Below are 18,135 nucleotides of genomic sequence, written 5' to 3'. Positions count from 1 at the left end.
TGGGTAAAGACATGAAGGATGGAGGTTTTGAACAGGAAAGGGCAGGGCAGGGTGATTCTGATGGAGTAGTGTGAGATGTTTGGAAGTATTGTAAGAGGGTATGATTGAAACTGGTTGCTTCCAAATCTAATAAATGCCAAATACTAAGACAAGTAGAAAAGGACAATAATATTTCCACACACACACCTCCGCCCTATAACCAAACAAATATGGCAAACATATCATTTCTTCGTATCACTTTTTGAGTACTTCAAATACCATTCTTACACCTCTCTGCACCCCTCCTTTTTTTCCCATTGACCAACTCATGTGATACCCATTTTGGACTCAATTCAACTTCATTCTCCCTTTCTTTCTTCTTCCCCCCCCCCTTAAAAAAACAAAATATTTTCACCATTTGTTTCATCATTCGTTGGTTGGTAGCTCAATTTTAAAAAATTTCAAAGCTGATTGAAAATCAGAACAGTATGAAAGATATTGATAGAGAGAGTGAGGGTTTAGTGAGCAGTGTCACAATGGATAGGGGGCATCTCTGCAGAAGGGGAGGAAAAAGGAGGATGATGATGGTAGGACAAAATTAAGCAGAAAGCAGGCTGTGTGAAAGGACATCAGCCAAACCCCTAACCCTACAACCAACATCTCTTCCACATTATCTTTTATAAATTTTCTATAATTTCATCATTTCCACCCAAGTTGTCGTATTTTTTTTTTTTATATTTAGTAACGGGTTTATTGTAAGATCTTAGTTTGTTCTTAAATTTTAAGCAATCATTTATCTTATACATATTCCATATCTAAATATCACGTCAAACTAGCCACTAGGTTTTTCGCTAGCTCAATTGAGTTCATCTTAAGGATCTAACTCTTTAAAATTCATTATTCCTTTAAATCTAATTCTTCAAAGTCTATCATCTCTCTTGGTCTAGATCCTTCGGAGCTAGTTCATACTTATATTCTACCTCAATTTGTTGTTTTTAGTTTAGCTCCTTTGGAGCTCTAACTTAGCTTCCTAGGAACCTAATATGTTTATTGATCTTGACAATACACTCCATAGAGATCGTGTTAGAGTTGTTCGAGATCTTTAGATAACTAGTTTTTTGGAGTCCATCGTTTATCTGGCTCCTTTACTGTCGTCGATCGTACCACAATGACGGGCAACTATTTCTTCTTTTTATTCGTAAATATTACATATTCTTATCCTAGAAGTAAACTTGAACATAAGTGGTACTTACATATTTTCTATCGTTTAACACATCTCAAAACGTTAGTTTAATTCATTTTAAGCCTAATATCTCTTAAGCATGATAATTTTGATAACGAAAAATTAGGTAAAAATAGGTCAAACCAAGTAAAAAAAAACACACACGCACGCAAATAGCTCTCCATTTCTTCTACAAAGTTATAAACTTCCCCAATAAAAGTTGATTAGGCCGAGAATCAACCCATCAACAAACGAGAGAGAAATAAACATAGAAATTTTTGTAAATTTCAACTCATTTGAAAAATTATCAAACTTTAGCATATGTTAACTTCCAATTCGATCAACTAATATCAACTATATTAGAGATGATTTAGAATTCAATTTGAAATTTATAAACTAATTAGAAATCAAATTTAAATGATAAGGACTAAACAAGTCAACCCATCACTAGAAACTTAGGATAATTTAAACTACATTAAGAGTAAGCTGTTTTGTTTAAAAGCAATAAATAGAGAGGATTAGGATGTTTTTTAAGGTGGGACAATAAGGAGAATTACAGTTGGTGTGTTTTTATCTGTCTCTGTTAAAACACTGACAAACCCTTTTCAAAACAACACCATTATTATAAATAGAATAGAATAGAGTGCTACTACTACTACTACAATTCAATAAAGTTTCTCTTGAGATCTTCCAATTCTTCCCCCACTTTTGTTCTTGTTCTTCTTCTTTTTCTTCTTACCAAGCTGTTTCTTTTCTTCTTTTTCCACTCAGTCAAACCAAGAAAGAAGAGAGACCCAGTTAAAGAGGGAGAAAGAGAAAGAACATGGTAGAAGAAGAACAGCCACCCTAGAGAGAGACAGACATGGATAGAGACAGATATTCCATAAAGTTTCTGGTTTTATATATACTAGGTTTTAAACAACACCCATCTACACACAGATATCATTATCATAGAAGCTCAACAAAAAGGCTGATTTTGGTCTTCCTCTACCTCATTAAAAAACATGCCCATTTACCTTTTCTTTTTCTCCATTCAAACCCCTAAATTAATAAACCATTTCATTTTTCTTAAATTGTGTTTATATATTTTTTTAAAAAATATTTCCAATTTTTCAGTTCAAATCAGGAAAAATCAATCAAACACTCCAAAGATTGAAAGGTGAAAGCCATACAAGACAAACAAAAAGTTACGAACTATGAACGAACGGTGTTCAACACTCGAAAGATTTATTAAATACAAAATATATAAAATTATTTGCGAGAGAGAGAAAAAGAAGGAGAAAGACATTCCAGTTGTATATTGGTGCTTTTGAGGAACACAAACGTTATAGGTTCTTGACATGAATATTTGTGTTGTCGTTGTCGTTGTTTAATTAATCCTCTTTTTTTTTTTTCCTTTTCTTTTCCCTTCTTTTGGGGGGCTCTCCGTTTTGAATCATCATCCCTCTTTGCATGCATTCCATGCAAATTCATGCACATTTTTTAAAATTTACCCACGTGGCACCGGATAAGATCTCCCAATAATATTGCATTGCCTTGCCTTGGAAAATGTATTATTTTATTCAAACCCCACCCCCCCAAATATTATTTAATAATAATAATAAAATAAATTAAAATAAATAAAATAAAACTCCCCCACCTTTGGGTCCCACCGAATCCAACCACCTACGTAACATCATCATTATTATCCTCCTATAACCCCACACAGATTTTAAATAAATAAAAAAATAAATAGCCGTTTTACCAACACTCTTATTTAAATTATATTTATATTTATATTTATATTTATAGGCGAGGTTTATTTGAAATGCCTTAAAAACACCACAAAATCAGATTCTCTAGCTTTTTTATATAAAAATTAAAAAATATATATATATTGGGAGGGGGACACACCCATCAAAACTCCACGGTTTACAAAAGACTCTCACGTGGAATGAGGCAGTAGCAATCGAGAAATACGAGAACCCAAAAATTAAAAAAATAAATAAAAATAAATAAATTTGCATGTGGTGTGTGGATCAAAACAAACATTCATTTCTGTCTCCACCTAATCGAGACTATTAATGTTGTTTTTTTCCCATTAATACTCTTAATAATAATGTGTTTTAATTAATATTTTAGGACCAAACTTTTAGGACCATTTTTCAACTTTTTAATACCGTTTATTAAATTTTAATCTCTCACTTTATTACCTTACCTTCTTACCTTATCTAATAGTTTTCTCCAATGGTAAATACTAAATTTTTAATGCCGAAACTAATCTAATCGTTCTTCATTCTCCCTGTTCGTTAAAAATATAAATGAATTAGCTGCTTACTCCTAATCCTAAATCTATTTAAAAACTCTTAGTTTACCTTGATTTTGAATTACTTACACCCAATTCTGAACGGAGTTTAAAAATGTACATATTTATTAAGAAAATATTTAAAAGGTTAGTCAAATTCGAAAATAAAAATGTAGAGAGAGAGAGGGCATCTTTTGGAAAGCGGTGGTCGTCCCGGTTTGTCCAACTCTGTCTGAATCACCAATCTCTAGACGATCTGATTCTGTGTTGAGAGAAAAAGAAAAGAAAAGCAAGGGGGGGTTAAGGTGATCAAATCATCCATGTGGGGTCAATTCAGCCCTCCTCCCTCCTCCTATATACTCTCTTATCTTTGACTGCAAACACATGATCATCATCATCACAACACACACACAACATGAAAACAAAACAACACTATCTAATATCAATTATCTAATATCAATCTCCTGAATCATTATCTTCTCCTTCTGATACCCACCCCCCCCACACACTAACTACACTTATACTCACCAAACTGCCCAATCCCCACCCCCCCCCCATTCACCTGCTTATACCTATCATTACCCAACTCCCCCCTCTCACTTTTGGGTTCACGTGATCCCCTTCTCACCACGTACGGCTACTGACTCTAATCAACTCAACACTGCCTCTTCTTACTTACTTTTTCTTTCTCTCTCTCTCTCTCTCTCTCTAAAATCACTACCTTTTTTAATCTTACTACTACTTCCACTATTATTCAAATTACTACTACTCCTTTACACTAATTCTAATTTAATCATCTACTTTACGACTAACCATACATAAATTCAAATCATTTTAGTTTTACAGGACACTCAAAAAAAAAAAAAAAAAAAAAAAAAAAAAAAAAAAAAAAAAAAGGATACGGACAGATGTTTTGGAGGGTCTAATATTTAGGCCTCGTGATCGGAGACGGCAGATCCATGGAAGACTGTTCCCCCTAGTCACGTGGCCTCCTTTGACTAAAACAATTACCAAAATCTCCCTCTCCCTTCTCAGTTCTCACCCCCCCCCCAAATAAATTTTTTTTTTATTTTTAATTTAACGAATATAACCATAGAAGGATGTATTTTATCCTAAGCTTGAGTGATAATAATTAATAATTGAGTTAATTTTGGTTATATTAATTATAAGGAAATTTAAAACATATGAATAATACTAAAAATAAATAAAAGAGAGAGAGATATAAAATTAAAAACATGCCACTACCATCACTGACTGGATGACTCAGTTCCGGTCTCTCACTAAGTCCCTTTCAGTTTTTTTTTTTTTTAATTTTAAATTTCTCTCTCTAGAACATGCAAAATGGGCCCCATCCCTTTCTCTCTCCTCTTCCCCTCTATATCTATCTCCCTTTTCTATTTTATTTATTTCCCAATTCATTCTCTTTTCCTCTCCACCCCCTTCCTCTCTTCCATTTCATTGACCAACAAATATGATGCACCACTGCGGCGGCGGCGCCGGCGGAGCTGCCTCTTCATTTTCCGTCTTTCTGTCGGTGCCCAACCACGGTGGCGCCGCCCATGACATGATGGATATCTACTCTAATAATTATGCCTCCTCCTCCTCCTCTTCTTCTCCTTCATCCGTTGATTGTACTCTCTCTCTTGGTACTCCCTCTACGCGATCATCGGAGTTCGATTCCGACAAACGCGCCGCCCCCCGCCATCACCGCCGCTCCGCCGGTTCTTATGTCTCTAACTTCTGTTGGGACTTGTTGCATCCTAAACACAAGAGTGCTGGCCGCTCCACGGCGAGTAATGCCGCCGCTGTCCCTTCCGGTGGCGATCCGCTCCTTGCTCGACGGTGCGCTAACTGCGATACCACTTCTACTCCGCTTTGGAGAAATGGGCCGAGAGGGCCTAAGGTAAATCACGTGATTTCAAATTATGGAAATTATTATTTTTTTTTTTTTAAATGTAAATTATTTTTTTAAAGCTTTAACAATTGTTTATAATAGAGATTCTATTCTGATTTTAGTAATTTGTTGGAGTTCTGTTTAAGTTACCGATGCTTATATTATTTACTATAATTTTATTTGTTAAAACGTTATAATTTTAATTAAAAATTACAATAAATTTGAATTAAAAGAAGAATTGAGATTAGACTAAATTCAATGTAATTACTTTTTTATTGTAACAATAAAATTTGAATTTATTTATTTAATTGAAATGCAGTCCCTATGCAATGCGTGTGGGATTCGGTTCAAGAAGGAAGAGCGGAGGGCGGCGGCGACGGTGAACTGCACGGCTACTGCAATGGCGGCGGAATCTAACAACCACCATCACCTCCACCAACACCACCAGATGTTCAACGGAAACTACACGAATTCAACCGCTACATGGGTTCCACACCACTCGCCAGTGGCAACCCAGAAACTCCCGTGCCTGTCGGCGGCGGGTATTAACAACGAATCAATGTTTATAGGAAACGACGACGTTCGAAGAACCGAACAAGAAAATGGCATCTCGTATCTCTCTTGGCGCCTCAACGTTACCGATCACCGGCCCAGCCTCGTCCATGACTTCACAAGATGATCCCCCCCCACACCCAGATCAATGGAGAAGCCTTCTTCTTTTTTTTTTTTTTTTTTTTTTTTTTTTTTTTTTTTGTTATTTAGCTTTTTTAAAAAAAAAAAAAAATTAAAATGCGGCGAAAATGGCTATGGTTAAAAATCCAATTCCTTTTTCTCTACCCATTCAATGGGTAGAAGTGGATTAAAAAGCTCAGATAAATTACAAGTTGCTCTTAGTTTTGGTTCGTTTTCCCTCTCACTTTCTGGGTTCCCAAACAATCAAAAATTAAGATGAAACTAAAAGGATATTGTAGAGTGAAAGTGATGATGATGATGATGTGCGTCGTGGATTTGTCCATTGGGAGACCCGCCGCCTGTTTTGTTTTTTAATGTTTTTTTGGTTTTCGTTTCGTCTTCTTTTTGTTTAGGCATCATGGTTTTATTTCGATTTTCTAACTTTCTATGATATTATATTATTCAACTTCAATTTTCCACACTATTTAATTCTTCTCATCATCGGAATTCACCCCTTTTCCCCCCCTTCAAATACCAATTTACCCCTCGTACTTTAAACAATATTACTACTATTCTTATTTTATGGTAATGTTAGGTGTTCATGCAGAGGGCATCTAAATTAATGACTATATTTGTTTTATAGGGACATTAACGTATCTTTTCTTGTACAAGGCATCTACGAGCTTTTAATAAATGTTTTTTTACAATAATTGGGCCAATTTTCCTTCATACAAAGCCCATAATTTATATAGAAAGCCCATTTTCCTAGCCGAACATACATTGGAACAGTGTGATGCATTTGTAATAATCAATTGTTTGGAATAACAAACTCAAAAAACACATTAAAATTATGAATCCTAAATTATAGGAACAATTATTCATCAAGACAGTATCAACAATAATGAATATTTTACAACTCAGCCTAGACCCAAAAATAAAATAAAATAAAATAAAATAAAATAAAATGAAAATCAATACAAAAAAAAGACAGAGCCGCGCGTCAACCTCACAGCTCCGAGGACTTCTCCCTTATCTTTGCCCCGATTTGTAAGGCGGCATGCGACGCCATCTCTTTAGCAGCTTCACAGTTCACACACTCCTTAACCGCCGCAACTTCCCGCTCCACTTCGGTTTTAGCCGCTTCATACACCTTCGCCGCCTTCTCTTCCCCGTTCAAAAACGTGTCTTTGGCCTTCGTTTTGGCGTTGCTGGCTTTATCCGACGCCGCCTTCACCGCCTCTCCGGCTTTGTCAGATGCATCTGAATGTACGGAGAACAGAATTAAATAATCATTAAATAATGGGATTTGAAAATTCGGTTTGATTACCTGAAGCTGCTGTGTGGATTGTGTGTTTGGTTTTTGTGGCTGCGTCGCCGGCTTTGTCCATCATGTGGTGGGCTGTCTGTTTCAATCCTTCTTCTTCCAATCCTAATCCCCTAAATAAATATTTTTGAAGCTAAATTATTAAAAAGAAAAAAACCCCCTAAAATTTTGGCTAAACTCAGGTGGTTCCAAGTCACGACATTGTTGATTTGGAATAAAACATGGAACAAGAAACAATAAATATTTACTTGGAAATCTCGGCGGAAGCCCAGTTGGACAAAGACTCAGCCGCGTCCTTGGTGTCATTGAACACTTCAGAAGCACCTTTCTTAACGGCTTCTGCTTTTCCCTCAAGATTCGTCATCTCCATAATTTCAGTGATATTATCCTTCACATCTTCCATTGCTCCTCGTCCCATTCCACCCCTGCATTTTTCGACCACCCCCATCTCCGCCGCCAATAACAGCCACAAAACCGCCACAAACGACCACGTGCTTGTCCCCATCGCTGCCTTCCGATCTGAAAAGTATCCAAAATTCGGTCTTGGAGCTTGAGGGTGAGATTTGGGTTTATAAGTTGGCGCAGTGGGCGAGTCGGTGGGAGTTTCTCGGACAGAGGGTTGGTTACGTGGCGTGTTTGTATAAGACGTGTCAGTTATTTACCTCGTCGTCTCGCGCTCACGTGGTCTATTTTGGACACGTGTTGAAAATCCATGAACCCACCTTTCTCGTCATTTAATTTTTTCTTTTATATTTGGGGGTCCGATAGTTTCTTTATTTCCCCAACCCTTATATTCCATGAATTCAGGCTAACCATTCGTTACTATTTATTGTCTCCATTGTACGAATTGTTTTTTTTTTTTTTTCCTTTCCAACTTTATAAACTTTAATTTCGAATTCGGAGTTAGGTTACAATTATTTTTCTTTCTCAATAATTTTTGAGGCTTTGATGGGACATAGAAACACATAAAAACTTTGGAATGGGAATGGAAAAGATACGTAATTCCAATTCTCTTAAAAAATGGTATGATCTTTGGTACAACAAGAAGAGGTTGATTCATATCGTCTTGATTAAATTCTGATTGGAGTGCACACCAAACTCTATAATTTGAAAACTTTATCACCCTGACGTGAATCATAAGGGTTGGGTTAGATTTGGTTACATAGCATTTGTGGTTGGGTTGAGTAATTATTTTTGGAGTCAACCAATTCAGTTTAGTTTTTGGCTGCCTGAGAAAAAAATTATGATCCAATCCAAACTGAACTAGAATATACAATATCGACCGAACATTCCCAATAAGGTAAAACATGGATAAATTGAAGATTGCCTCACTTTTTATCTATAAATGTGATTTCATGTAGCTAGTCAGTGCAATAATGACTCTATCAATATCCAAATAACTTTATTATAATATTAAAATTTGAGTTTCTAAAAGTTATATCTGTTTTTCAATTTATAATAAAAATGATTAAATATGATAGGATATGTTGGTTTGATTTGTTGTAGCCGCCATTATTTGTAGAAGAAACTCAACTACTAAGGTCTTTATCTCACATTAATACAGTCTATTATACTATTTATGTGTAATGAATGCAAGGCTTTAAAGCAAAATTTAATGAATGAACCATTAACCCACATACAATAAGTTGCATTATTGAAATAATCAAATTAGATTATAAGTTTGTTACAATAAATGTTAAAAAAATTATTTATTTTCACTTTCAATAATGGAATCTTAAGATTTTTGTAGGTTACAAGCATATTTTCCGAGAGATATTAATTGAGGCGTTGATTCCACAAAGTTGACTCTGGTCCACAGTCTAGCAAATGAACTGATCATTGCAAGCTATTGACAATGATGGATAGCCCGCCATGAAACTGAGTTGAATAGTAGATTTCTTTTTACTAATTTTTGAACCTCAATTTCCTTCTGTGAATTTCGTATGCCACATGAATTCATTTGAAATCTCCTCTTCTGAACTTCACCGCAATGGGTTTTGCCTTCATTTTGTCTCGTCTGATTGTCATCATTAATTATGGGGTTGCTTTCAAATGGTTTTCCACGCACTTGTCTCACTTTATTAGCAGAGAGAACCCTTTTTCTGGTTTTCTTCGCGGTATCAGGGCGGACTGTGGACTGTGGAAGGCCATGGTGCCGCGTTTTGCTATTCGCTGAAGAAAGGGGGGTTTTCTTCTGTTTTTTCTATTTCTTTTTTTTAATACTCTGCTTTAGAAGGGGTTGAAGAACAAGAAGAAGAAGATATATTGGTTCGATTGGTTTGGTTGTGTGCAATTTTGTTATGAATAATTTCTGAAATCTGGGTTTGAATAAGGGAGATGATTTGTGGGTATGGATGCTGTTCCACTTTGGGGCTTTCTTTTTTCGTGTTGAAGCTAGAATGAAGCCAAACAGCTTGGAATCTGTCCGATACTGAGTGATTTTAAACGAATTCTTGGGGTCAGAGGACTTATTTTGCTCGTTTTTTGCAACATGTTTGGTTAAGTTTTTTGGTTTCTCTTAATTTTCATTACAAATTCTGAAGTCTTTCTTGCATAATCTGCAAGGGGTTCTTCCATTTTGGTTCTAATTTCTGCATCTCAGAGTATCCTCTATCTCTCTCTCTCTATCATATACCATTGAAAATTTGAATCACAACCTTTGTTTGAACTGTTCATTTTATTGTGCTGTGTCATTATTGAAGTCAATGAGGATTAATTTCATGGACTGATATAACCTCCTGAAGCTGGGTAGCTTTGGTGTTTCCTGTCCCCGTTTGAATTGGTCCAAGTTCTTCCTTCCGTGGCCCTGGTTGAAAATTATGCACTGATCCAGTAAACTGTTCTACATGAAGATGCCATCAGATCCCACATCGGCTGGAGAGGAGAACGAAACATTCCTTATAAGGGCGTGGAAACCTCTCCCTAGTAGACGCGTTTTAAAACTATGAGGCTAATGGCGATAGGTAACGGACCAAAGCGGACAATATCTGCTAGCGATGAGCTTGGGCGGTTACATATCAGAACTCTGAGAAACTATTTGTTTAGCGTATTTGTATGCCAATTCTGATAGACTATCTTTAGAACTTATATTATGTTTGAAGCTAAATCTATTATGGGTTGGTAATGTTGGTTACTAACCTTTGTTGTAACTTTTGTCAAGGTTTGTAGAATCTTATGAATGGGAACTGATAGTACCAAAAACGTGGAGGCAGTTTCAAATATATATTCCTTTAAGGTATCATTGCACTTTTTGTATGGAAATTCCATGAAGCAGAAAGAACTTAGAATTTGGATTTTTTTCCTTAAAATTTTGTTTCTGTTAGGAAGTTTTAGAATTGTAATCCATTTGTGAACTTAGGTTCATTGTAGAATGTGCACCGAGTTAATGAAGTTGGTCGACCGGGTCTTAGAGATATTACCAGAGATTGAAGCAGCTCGTCCTGGAAGCCCGGAAGGAAGAGAGGCGCTGTGTAATTTAAACATTGGAATGAAGAAAGCAGAGCTTGTTCTTCAGTATTGTCGAAACTCGAGTAAACTTTATCTGGTGAGCATATCCTCTGAAAAACAGACTTGTCTGTGATTAAACTTTATCTGGTGAGCGTGTCACGACCGTGGCTAATTATCAGTGACGATGAACGTATTTCTTTCAGGCATTAACTGGAGATAGGATTATCTCTAGATGTCATAGAGTGAAGAGTTTGTTGGAGCACAATTTGCGTAAAATTAAATACATGGTTCCTGTGGCATTGGCTCGGAAGGTTTGTCGAATTCAATATCGTCGTTTCTTTTATTCTTATACCCTACTTTGTGAAGAAAAAGAAAGAAAGCCTTATAGTTTACCATTATCATTTACCAAATTATGATCTCTTGGTGCATGAATATGCGAGCTGAAGACCTCGACTAGTATTATTAGCCGTATTCATCCATGCATTTCTTTTATAGTAGCATACAGAAAGAACAAAATTGATTAGATCCCATATCGGTCGGAGAGAAGAATGAAGTATTATTTATAAGGGTGTGAAAACCTCTCCTTAGTAGACGCGTTAACCGTGAGGCTGACGACGATACGTAACGGGCAAAAGTGGACAATATTTACTAATAGTGGGTTGGGCTGATACAAATGATATCAGAACCTGACACTGGGTAGTGTGCTAGCGGGGACGCTGGCCCCCAAGGAGGATGAATTGTGAGATCCCACATCGGTTGAAGAGGGGAACGAAGCATTCCTTACGAGGGTGTGGAAACATCTCCCTAGCAAATGTGTCTTGAAATCATGAGTCTGACGATGATACGTAACGGGTCAAAGCAGACAATGTTTGCTAGCGGTGGGCTTGGGCTGTTACAATTTATTTTTGTTCTTCTAGTTGCTGTTGTTTATTCTCTCTATACAATTTTTTTTCCCCATAACTTCACCTGGTAATCGGATGACAATGGAATCATTGTTTCCAGATCTCTCAAATAGCAGATGATCTTAAGGTTGCAAAATTCATCCTTGACTCATCTGAAGAAGAGGTTTGGAAGGCTATGCAACAGTTGTTGAAGCTCGGTGCATCGTCTCCAGATGCTCCTGAAATTTCTGAAATCAAGGCTCTGAAAATTGCTGCTTTGAGGCTTAATATTTTATCCTATAAGGAAATGTTGTTCGAGAGACGATCAATCAGAAAACTATTAGATGATGTTGGTCATGGTAATCCCCGGAAAAGGAAGATTTTGACATACCTTTTCTATCGTTTGAAGAAGTATGGGAAGCTGATACTGCAAGAAATCTCGGAAGCCCGAGCGGATATCTCTAGTAGCAATCAATATGGGGAAATGGAGGGTAATGTGAGACAAGGGAATGATACTCCCCAAGCTGATATGATACTCAATAGAGCCATTCCCCCTGAGGAATTCAAGTGCCCCATATCATTGAGATTGATGTATGATCCTGTCGTAATTGAATCCAAAGTGACATATGAGAAGGTATGGATTGAAAAATGGTTTAAGGAGGGTCATGATACATGCCCACTAACCAAAATGAAACTGACCAGTTTTTCAATGACTCCTAATGTTGATATGAAGAAATTAATTCATAAATGGTGCATAAAGTTTAGAGTCACAATTCCCGACCCAAGTGTGGAACCAGAATGCCCCGAGGTTTGGGAGAATTCCATTGCTAGCTTTGGAAGTTCGATGAACGATATACATCTACCCATCGACTTCAGCGATATCTCGTTTGGTGGTCTTCATAATAGTTATTGTCCAGATTCATTGAGGCTCAATGAATTGGGTATCAAGTCTAGGCAGAGTAAAGGTGATGATCTGGGTAGGTTTCAATCTGATTCAAATGCTGAGGAAACAGACTTGGAGTTTCCTTCTACCATGAGTGAGCTTTCGTGGGAATCAAAAAGCAAGGTTATTAAAGATATGAACAATGTCATTAACAAAAACAGATTTGGTCCAATCTTATCTGAAACTGTCATGGATCAACTTGCCTTGTTTATGAAGGATGCATTTGATCTTCAGGATTCTGAAGCTCAGAAAAATGGATCTGAGCTGTTTCTTTCACTTGTGAGAAAAAGCAGGTACTTTATGCTCTTATTTTGTTATATTGATGTATCTATCAGTCATGTTCTTCAGTTTGAAGCTCATACATTTCATCCTATCTGAATTTCGCATCTTTTATGGAATCGTGCTCGATCGTTGCCCTTATTGCAGGTCGAACAGCCTGAGTGTTCCTGAGAAGATTCTGACAACATTGGCTAGTTTACTCAATTCAGAAGTGACTGATGAAGTTCTTGCCATTTTAGAAGCATTATCTGGCCACTATAAATGCGGTTCTAAGTTCGTCACGTCCGGTGTTCTCGCTTCAATGGTTGAGTACCTCGACTCAGAGATCAAAGCCTTGCAAGAATTTGCTGTCAAAACTTTTGCTAACTTGTCCTCAAACAGCCACATCTGCTCCGACATCGTATCATTGGGGTGCATCCCAAAACTAGTTTCCTTGCTAAATGATGAGGATGATCTCTCAGGGAAATGTATGTTTATTCTGCAAAATTTGTGCCACACTGAAGAAGGAAAGATTTATATTGTTGAAACTAATGGCTGCATTGCCTCCATTGTTCAACGTCTTGAAATGGGCAAGCTCGAAAACCAGGAGCACGCAATCACTATTCTCCTTTCGCTATGCTCTCAACGAGTTGAGTATTGTGAGTTAGTAATGGCAGAAGGTGTTTTCCCACTTCTTTGGAAGATCTCCAACAATGGGAGTGAGAAAGGAAAAGCAGGCGCCTTTGAATTGCACCGACTTCTTAAAGACGTTCAGGATAACGAGCAGCAAGAATCTTATGTTTCTGATACTTCATCTTCTAACAAGCCTGCCTGCCACTCCAAGCAAAGGAAGGTGAGCAAGAAGCCAGGATTTCTTGGAATGATCTTCACAAAGCACCGACGTCCAAAAGACGTTCAGGATAACGAGCAGCAAGAATCTTATGTTTCTGATCCTTCATTCTCTAACAAGCCTGCCTGCAACTCCGAGCAAAGGAAGCCGAGCAATAAGCCTGGATTTCTTGGAATGATCTTCAAAAAGCATCGACTTACAAAAGACGTTCAGGACAACAAAGAGCAAGAATCTTATGTTTCTGATCCTTCATTCTCGAACAACCCTGCCTGCAGCTCTAAGCAAAGGAAGCCAAGCAAGATGTCTGGATTTCTTGGAATGATCTTCCCAAAGCGCAGCCTCTTAAAGAAGGAGTGAGTGTTGTGTTTTTTAGCTTGGCGAGGAGGCTGTGTAAAGCTGCATTTGGAATTCTGTGCAAGTAGCTATGATGCAAACAAATTTTCTGGTAAAGGGTTGATATTATATTTATCTGCAAGTGTCGTCTATAATCAATCAGGTCTGTACATTTTTTTGTCCTCTTTAGGGTCCTCTTCAGATACTTGTTTGCAGCAAGTAGCTTTTAGCCGCTTATTCTTTGGCAGTGTATTGAAGTTTACTGATAATGCCACTTGGTTTAGGCCAAGGCTTTGTTGTGTTTAATTTTAGTGTAAATATTCTTTGTACAGTTTTCGGTTGTCTCCGATTAAAATTCTGAACTTCTATAAGTCTATTAATTTATACCTTGTTGTGTTATATTTGAAAGTTGTTAAAACCCTTCTTCAATACACGTGGGACATGTAATTATATCAATAAAAACTTAACTGAAATCAACTTAGAAGTTTATTTGAAGTTTGGGGCGTTGAGTGTAAATCCCACATGGGTTAATTTAGGGAATAATTATGAGTTTATAACTAAATGAATACATCTCTATTAATACGAGGCTTTCTAGAAAAATTGTTTTTTTTTTAAACATCAAGGGTATAAAATACTTTTGAAACTTGCTATTAACAAATAAGAGTAATATTCTTTTTTAAATTCTTGTTAAAAAGTTTATGGATTCTTTTAAAAAATTCAATAATATTTTTAGAAATTTAGGCGCTAATTTTTGCCGAGAATATTATGCACAAAACCGCGCCCTCGCCCTCTCCCCCTCCTTCTCCGATCTTCTTCGTTATTCATCGCCACTTCGCCGCCGACCTCGCCCTCGCCTTCTCCTTTGGTCTTCTCCGGCTCTGGTCAGCTCTCTCTCTCTCTTTCTCTCTCTGATTAATTCTTCTCTCTCTTTCCATTTCTCTCCTCCCTCTGTTCTCATCTCTCAATCTCACTCTCAGTTTTGGTTTTATAATTAGTCTTTCTTTCTCTTTTCTTTTAGTTGCATTGTTTCGTCCTTCCTGTTGTTTTTTTCGTGCAGTTTCCCTAGTAGTGTGTTCTTAAACTATTGCATCTGACTGAGGTATTATTACTTGAATGTTTTATGATGAGTACATGTAATATCTTGTTTGCCTCTTAGGATGAAAATAGTTCAAATTTTCATTTCCTGAGTTTATCAATGCTCTACAATCACTGGAGACCTTGAGTGAAGGGTTAATATTCTCATTCTGTGTTTTCTCGAACAATTTAAGCCTCGACTATAGTTTCTCTGGAACATGATGTTCTTTAGGGCAACTTTAGGCACATTCTGTTGTATGAGATTATGCTGATACGGTTGTATGTGCTTATGGTCATATGTTTTCCTGTGTTTTCAGACTCACTCCAAGGACATTGGAGAAGATCTACCTCAAGTTACAAGATGAGGTATTTTGTTCTTTGGTATTTGCATATTTGTTTATGCGACATCTCAGTCTTCTATTTGTTAATTCTAACATACTAATGCCTTTCATATCCTCCCTCTTTTGTCTTCAATTTCAGCCGACCAATGGAGGAAGATGTAAGTTTCTTCAGTCTTTTGTGCTTTCGCTTTCAGTACTTTTATCCAATACATGTTGCCAAATGGTTCGACCTTTTTCTTATGCGCAAGTATGTTTGAATCATGTCTTACTCTTGAGTCGTTATAAAAGCCTTTCATTGTATAATATCTTCGGCTCCTGTTCCTTTTCATTGACACAACTCTTTTGAGTTGGATGAAAATTTTATCCTTTGTACTGAAAAATTATGATTTCTCTTTCTAATAATCATGATCCTGTAGACCAGCTAGTTCTTACCTCTGCTAATCCCCGTGAGGCAACTATTGAACTCTCTTTAAATTTATTAAAATTGGATAACATTTTAGCATCGTATTTTTTTTGTCTTTAGTTAAAGGTCAGCTTTATGTCAATTTTTAATTTTACTAAATTCTGCTGATTGAATGATATTTTGATATATTGGGAGTTTGATGCTTGAAAACTTGATATATAATTGATGTTTGGAAGTTATGATTTTTAGTTATCTATGTCAGAAACCCTGTGAAAAGTTCACATGGCTTTTGTTGTTTAGACTAGGAAGGTTGGATATTTGTAATAACTTAAAAAAAAAGGAAAAGATCTCATTTTCTATGCCCCTTGGTATTATGTGAATAATGTTGTATTCTTGAGTCATTTATTTATCCATCCCGAGTTTGCTGATGCGCTTTAGTTTTGGTTTAGTGTACAATATCTTGAATTTCTCTAGTAGAGAAATTCCTTGACAGTTGGTCTTCAAAACGGGTTTTTATTTTTTACTTACTATGTTGGAAATTCCTTGGTAGTTGGTCTTTAAAATGGCGTTTTATTTTTACTTCTTTTTTAAAAATATACTTATTTCTGTAAAATGTGAAATTTCTGCTATCTTTTGGGTGCTATAGTTTGGCTGGCAAGAAACTGTATGATTTTTTAAGACGTGTTTTATACCTTTTGGAGTAAAACTGATGATCTTTAGATTCAGTGCCTTTTTTTCTTTCAACATTGTTTCTATGGTTGATTATTGTGATATTTTTCCCTTCCCATTTGATGATTGTTACCAAGTTACTCTTTCGTAAGCTATTTATAAAATGGCTATATTTATAATTTTTTAAAAAGTGATAACTACGACATTTTCATGAAGCTCATTTCTTTTGATTTATAAACAAGTGTATTGGCTATATTGCTTTCAAGGAACCTTTTTTTAAATCTTTCCAGGCCCCCTTCCCAGTTGTTCCTTTTGGGGGGGGGGGGGGGGGGGGGGGGGGGGGTTATACTGCAGATCTTTGGACTTCTTCAATTTTGTTCTGTTTATTTTTTTACTTGAAACTTTACTGAAGTGCTACTAGAATGTCATTAGGAAGTACTTACTTCGAATCCTTTGCAGACTAACAAGAATGAAGAAGAGGAATTCAACACTGGTCCACTTTCAGTTCTCATGATGAGTGTTAAAAATAACACACAGGTATGCTTTGTTTGTGTGTGTTAAAGAGTTGTGCCTTTTAATTTGCAGGTGAACTGTTTAGGTAAAAACCCTCATGTTTTGGACCCCCTCGACAGGTGCTCATAAATTGTCGCAACAATAAGAAGCTTTTGGGACGTGTAAGGGCCTTCGATCGCCATTGTAATATGGTTCTGGAAAATGTTAGAGAGATGTGGACTGAGGTTTGTTTTCTTGATGTGTGCTTACTCTTTTCCTTGCTTTGTATTGTAGACTTGTGAGTTACGTATCTCATGTATAATTACTATGTCTAGGTACCAAAAACTGGGAAGGGCAAGAAAAAGGCTCAACCTATTAACAAGGACAGATTCATCAGTAAGATGTTTCTGAGAGGAGACTCTGTCATCATTGTTCTTAGGAATCCCAAGTAAGGATAGTCCGCCATCTCATAATATGTTAAGTTTGAATCCTTGAGTTGACTCCATATGCCTGCCGATCTTATTTCTTGTCGTTCTTCCTGTGATAAACATCAAACTTTCAGTTGATAGCCTGACCTTCTGCCAAGTTTGGAGCTATCTTATCAGTTTGTAGTTCATTTTAATTTTTCTTCTTCTGCAAACCATTTCCCAGATACTGCAACTCTAGAAAGTGTCTGTTTAGATATCAGAGAATATCTAGTAGAAATGCTATATCTGTTTTTAACATGTCTATTGATTAGAGACTTGGAGTGTCTTTGCAACATGGGACATTTATTTGTTCTGATCAGCAAGTAATATTATCATTCAGAACTATGAGGATCTTTTGGGCTAGGTAGGTATGTGCTGTTCCTCGAGTCTTGGTCCTTGTTGCTTCTGTTCATGTGTACACACCAAGGAATCAAATTTCCATTGACGTGTGAATAGTTTTCTGTGTTTATAAATCGAAGGGTTTGACAATCATAGTTGCTTATGCATGTGTGTACATTAGCTGTTTTTCGCTCTTCTAGAACATTTTCATATTTCGTTACTGATTTATGAAGTGATTGGAAGTCTTGATGCATATAAACAAG

General features: G+C 36.5%; 4 protein-coding genes across 6 annotated transcripts; 3 read left to right on the top strand and 1 right to left on the bottom strand.

The window, feature by feature from the left end:
* Window positions 1-4,889: 4,889 nt before the first annotated feature.
* Window positions 4,890-6,282, top strand: LOC111795641 (GATA transcription factor 19). Its single transcript, XM_023678185.2, has 2 exons — window positions 4,890-5,388; window positions 5,699-6,282. The coding sequence occupies exons 1-2, from the start codon at window positions 4,957-4,959 to the stop codon at window positions 6,056-6,058; spliced, it is 792 nt and encodes a 263-aa protein (XP_023533953.2). The 5' UTR covers window positions 4,890-4,956; the 3' UTR covers window positions 6,059-6,282.
* A 609-nt stretch (window positions 6,283-6,891) lies between these two features.
* Window positions 6,892-7,929, bottom strand: LOC111795650 (uncharacterized). Its single transcript, XM_023678197.2, has 3 exons — window positions 7,624-7,929; window positions 7,379-7,488; window positions 6,892-7,311 (listed from the first exon to the last, which is right to left on the bottom strand). The coding sequence occupies exons 1-3, from the start codon at window positions 7,878-7,880 to the stop codon at window positions 7,058-7,060; spliced, it is 621 nt and encodes a 206-aa protein (XP_023533965.2). The 5' UTR covers window positions 7,881-7,929; the 3' UTR covers window positions 6,892-7,057.
* A 1,382-nt stretch (window positions 7,930-9,311) lies between these two features.
* On the top strand, window positions 9,312-14,418 carry LOC111795183 (U-box domain-containing protein 5). Of its 3 annotated transcripts, none has more exons than XM_023677470.2 (6): window positions 9,312-9,833; window positions 10,536-10,610; window positions 10,734-10,919; window positions 11,026-11,133; window positions 11,825-12,939; window positions 13,073-14,418. In XM_023677470.2, exons 2-6 carry the CDS (start codon window positions 10,554-10,556, stop codon window positions 14,109-14,111), a joined length of 2,505 nt encoding a protein of 834 aa, XP_023533238.2. In that variant the 5' UTR covers window positions 9,312-9,833; window positions 10,536-10,553; the 3' UTR covers window positions 14,112-14,418. The 3 variants fall into 3 exon arrangements, with proteins under 3 accessions (XP_023533238.2, XP_086984909.1, XP_086984906.1); XM_087128783.1 differs by having other exon boundaries at window positions 9,312-10,338; XM_087128780.1 differs by having other exon boundaries at window positions 9,312-10,427.
* Window positions 14,419-14,825: 407 nt separating this feature from the next.
* LOC111787968 (uncharacterized) lies at window positions 14,826-17,791 on the top strand. The gene is made up of 6 exons (XM_023668088.2): window positions 14,826-14,968; window positions 15,479-15,527; window positions 15,642-15,660; window positions 17,034-17,111; window positions 17,207-17,311; window positions 17,402-17,791. Exons 2-6 carry the CDS (start codon window positions 15,523-15,525, stop codon window positions 17,516-17,518), a joined length of 324 nt encoding a protein of 107 aa, XP_023523856.1. The 5' UTR covers window positions 14,826-14,968; window positions 15,479-15,522; the 3' UTR covers window positions 17,519-17,791.
* Window positions 17,792-18,135: the final 344 nt, after the last annotated feature.

Source organism: Cucurbita pepo, chromosome 1 (assembly GCF_057944985.1).
Source record: "Cucurbita pepo subsp. pepo isolate OVF chromosome 1, ASM5794498v1, whole genome shotgun sequence".
Lineage (NCBI taxonomy): Eukaryota > Viridiplantae > Streptophyta > Magnoliopsida > Cucurbitales > Cucurbitaceae > Cucurbita > Cucurbita pepo.
Note: the sequence above shows the minus strand (reverse complement) of the source record. Positions and strands in the feature narration are given on the sequence as shown.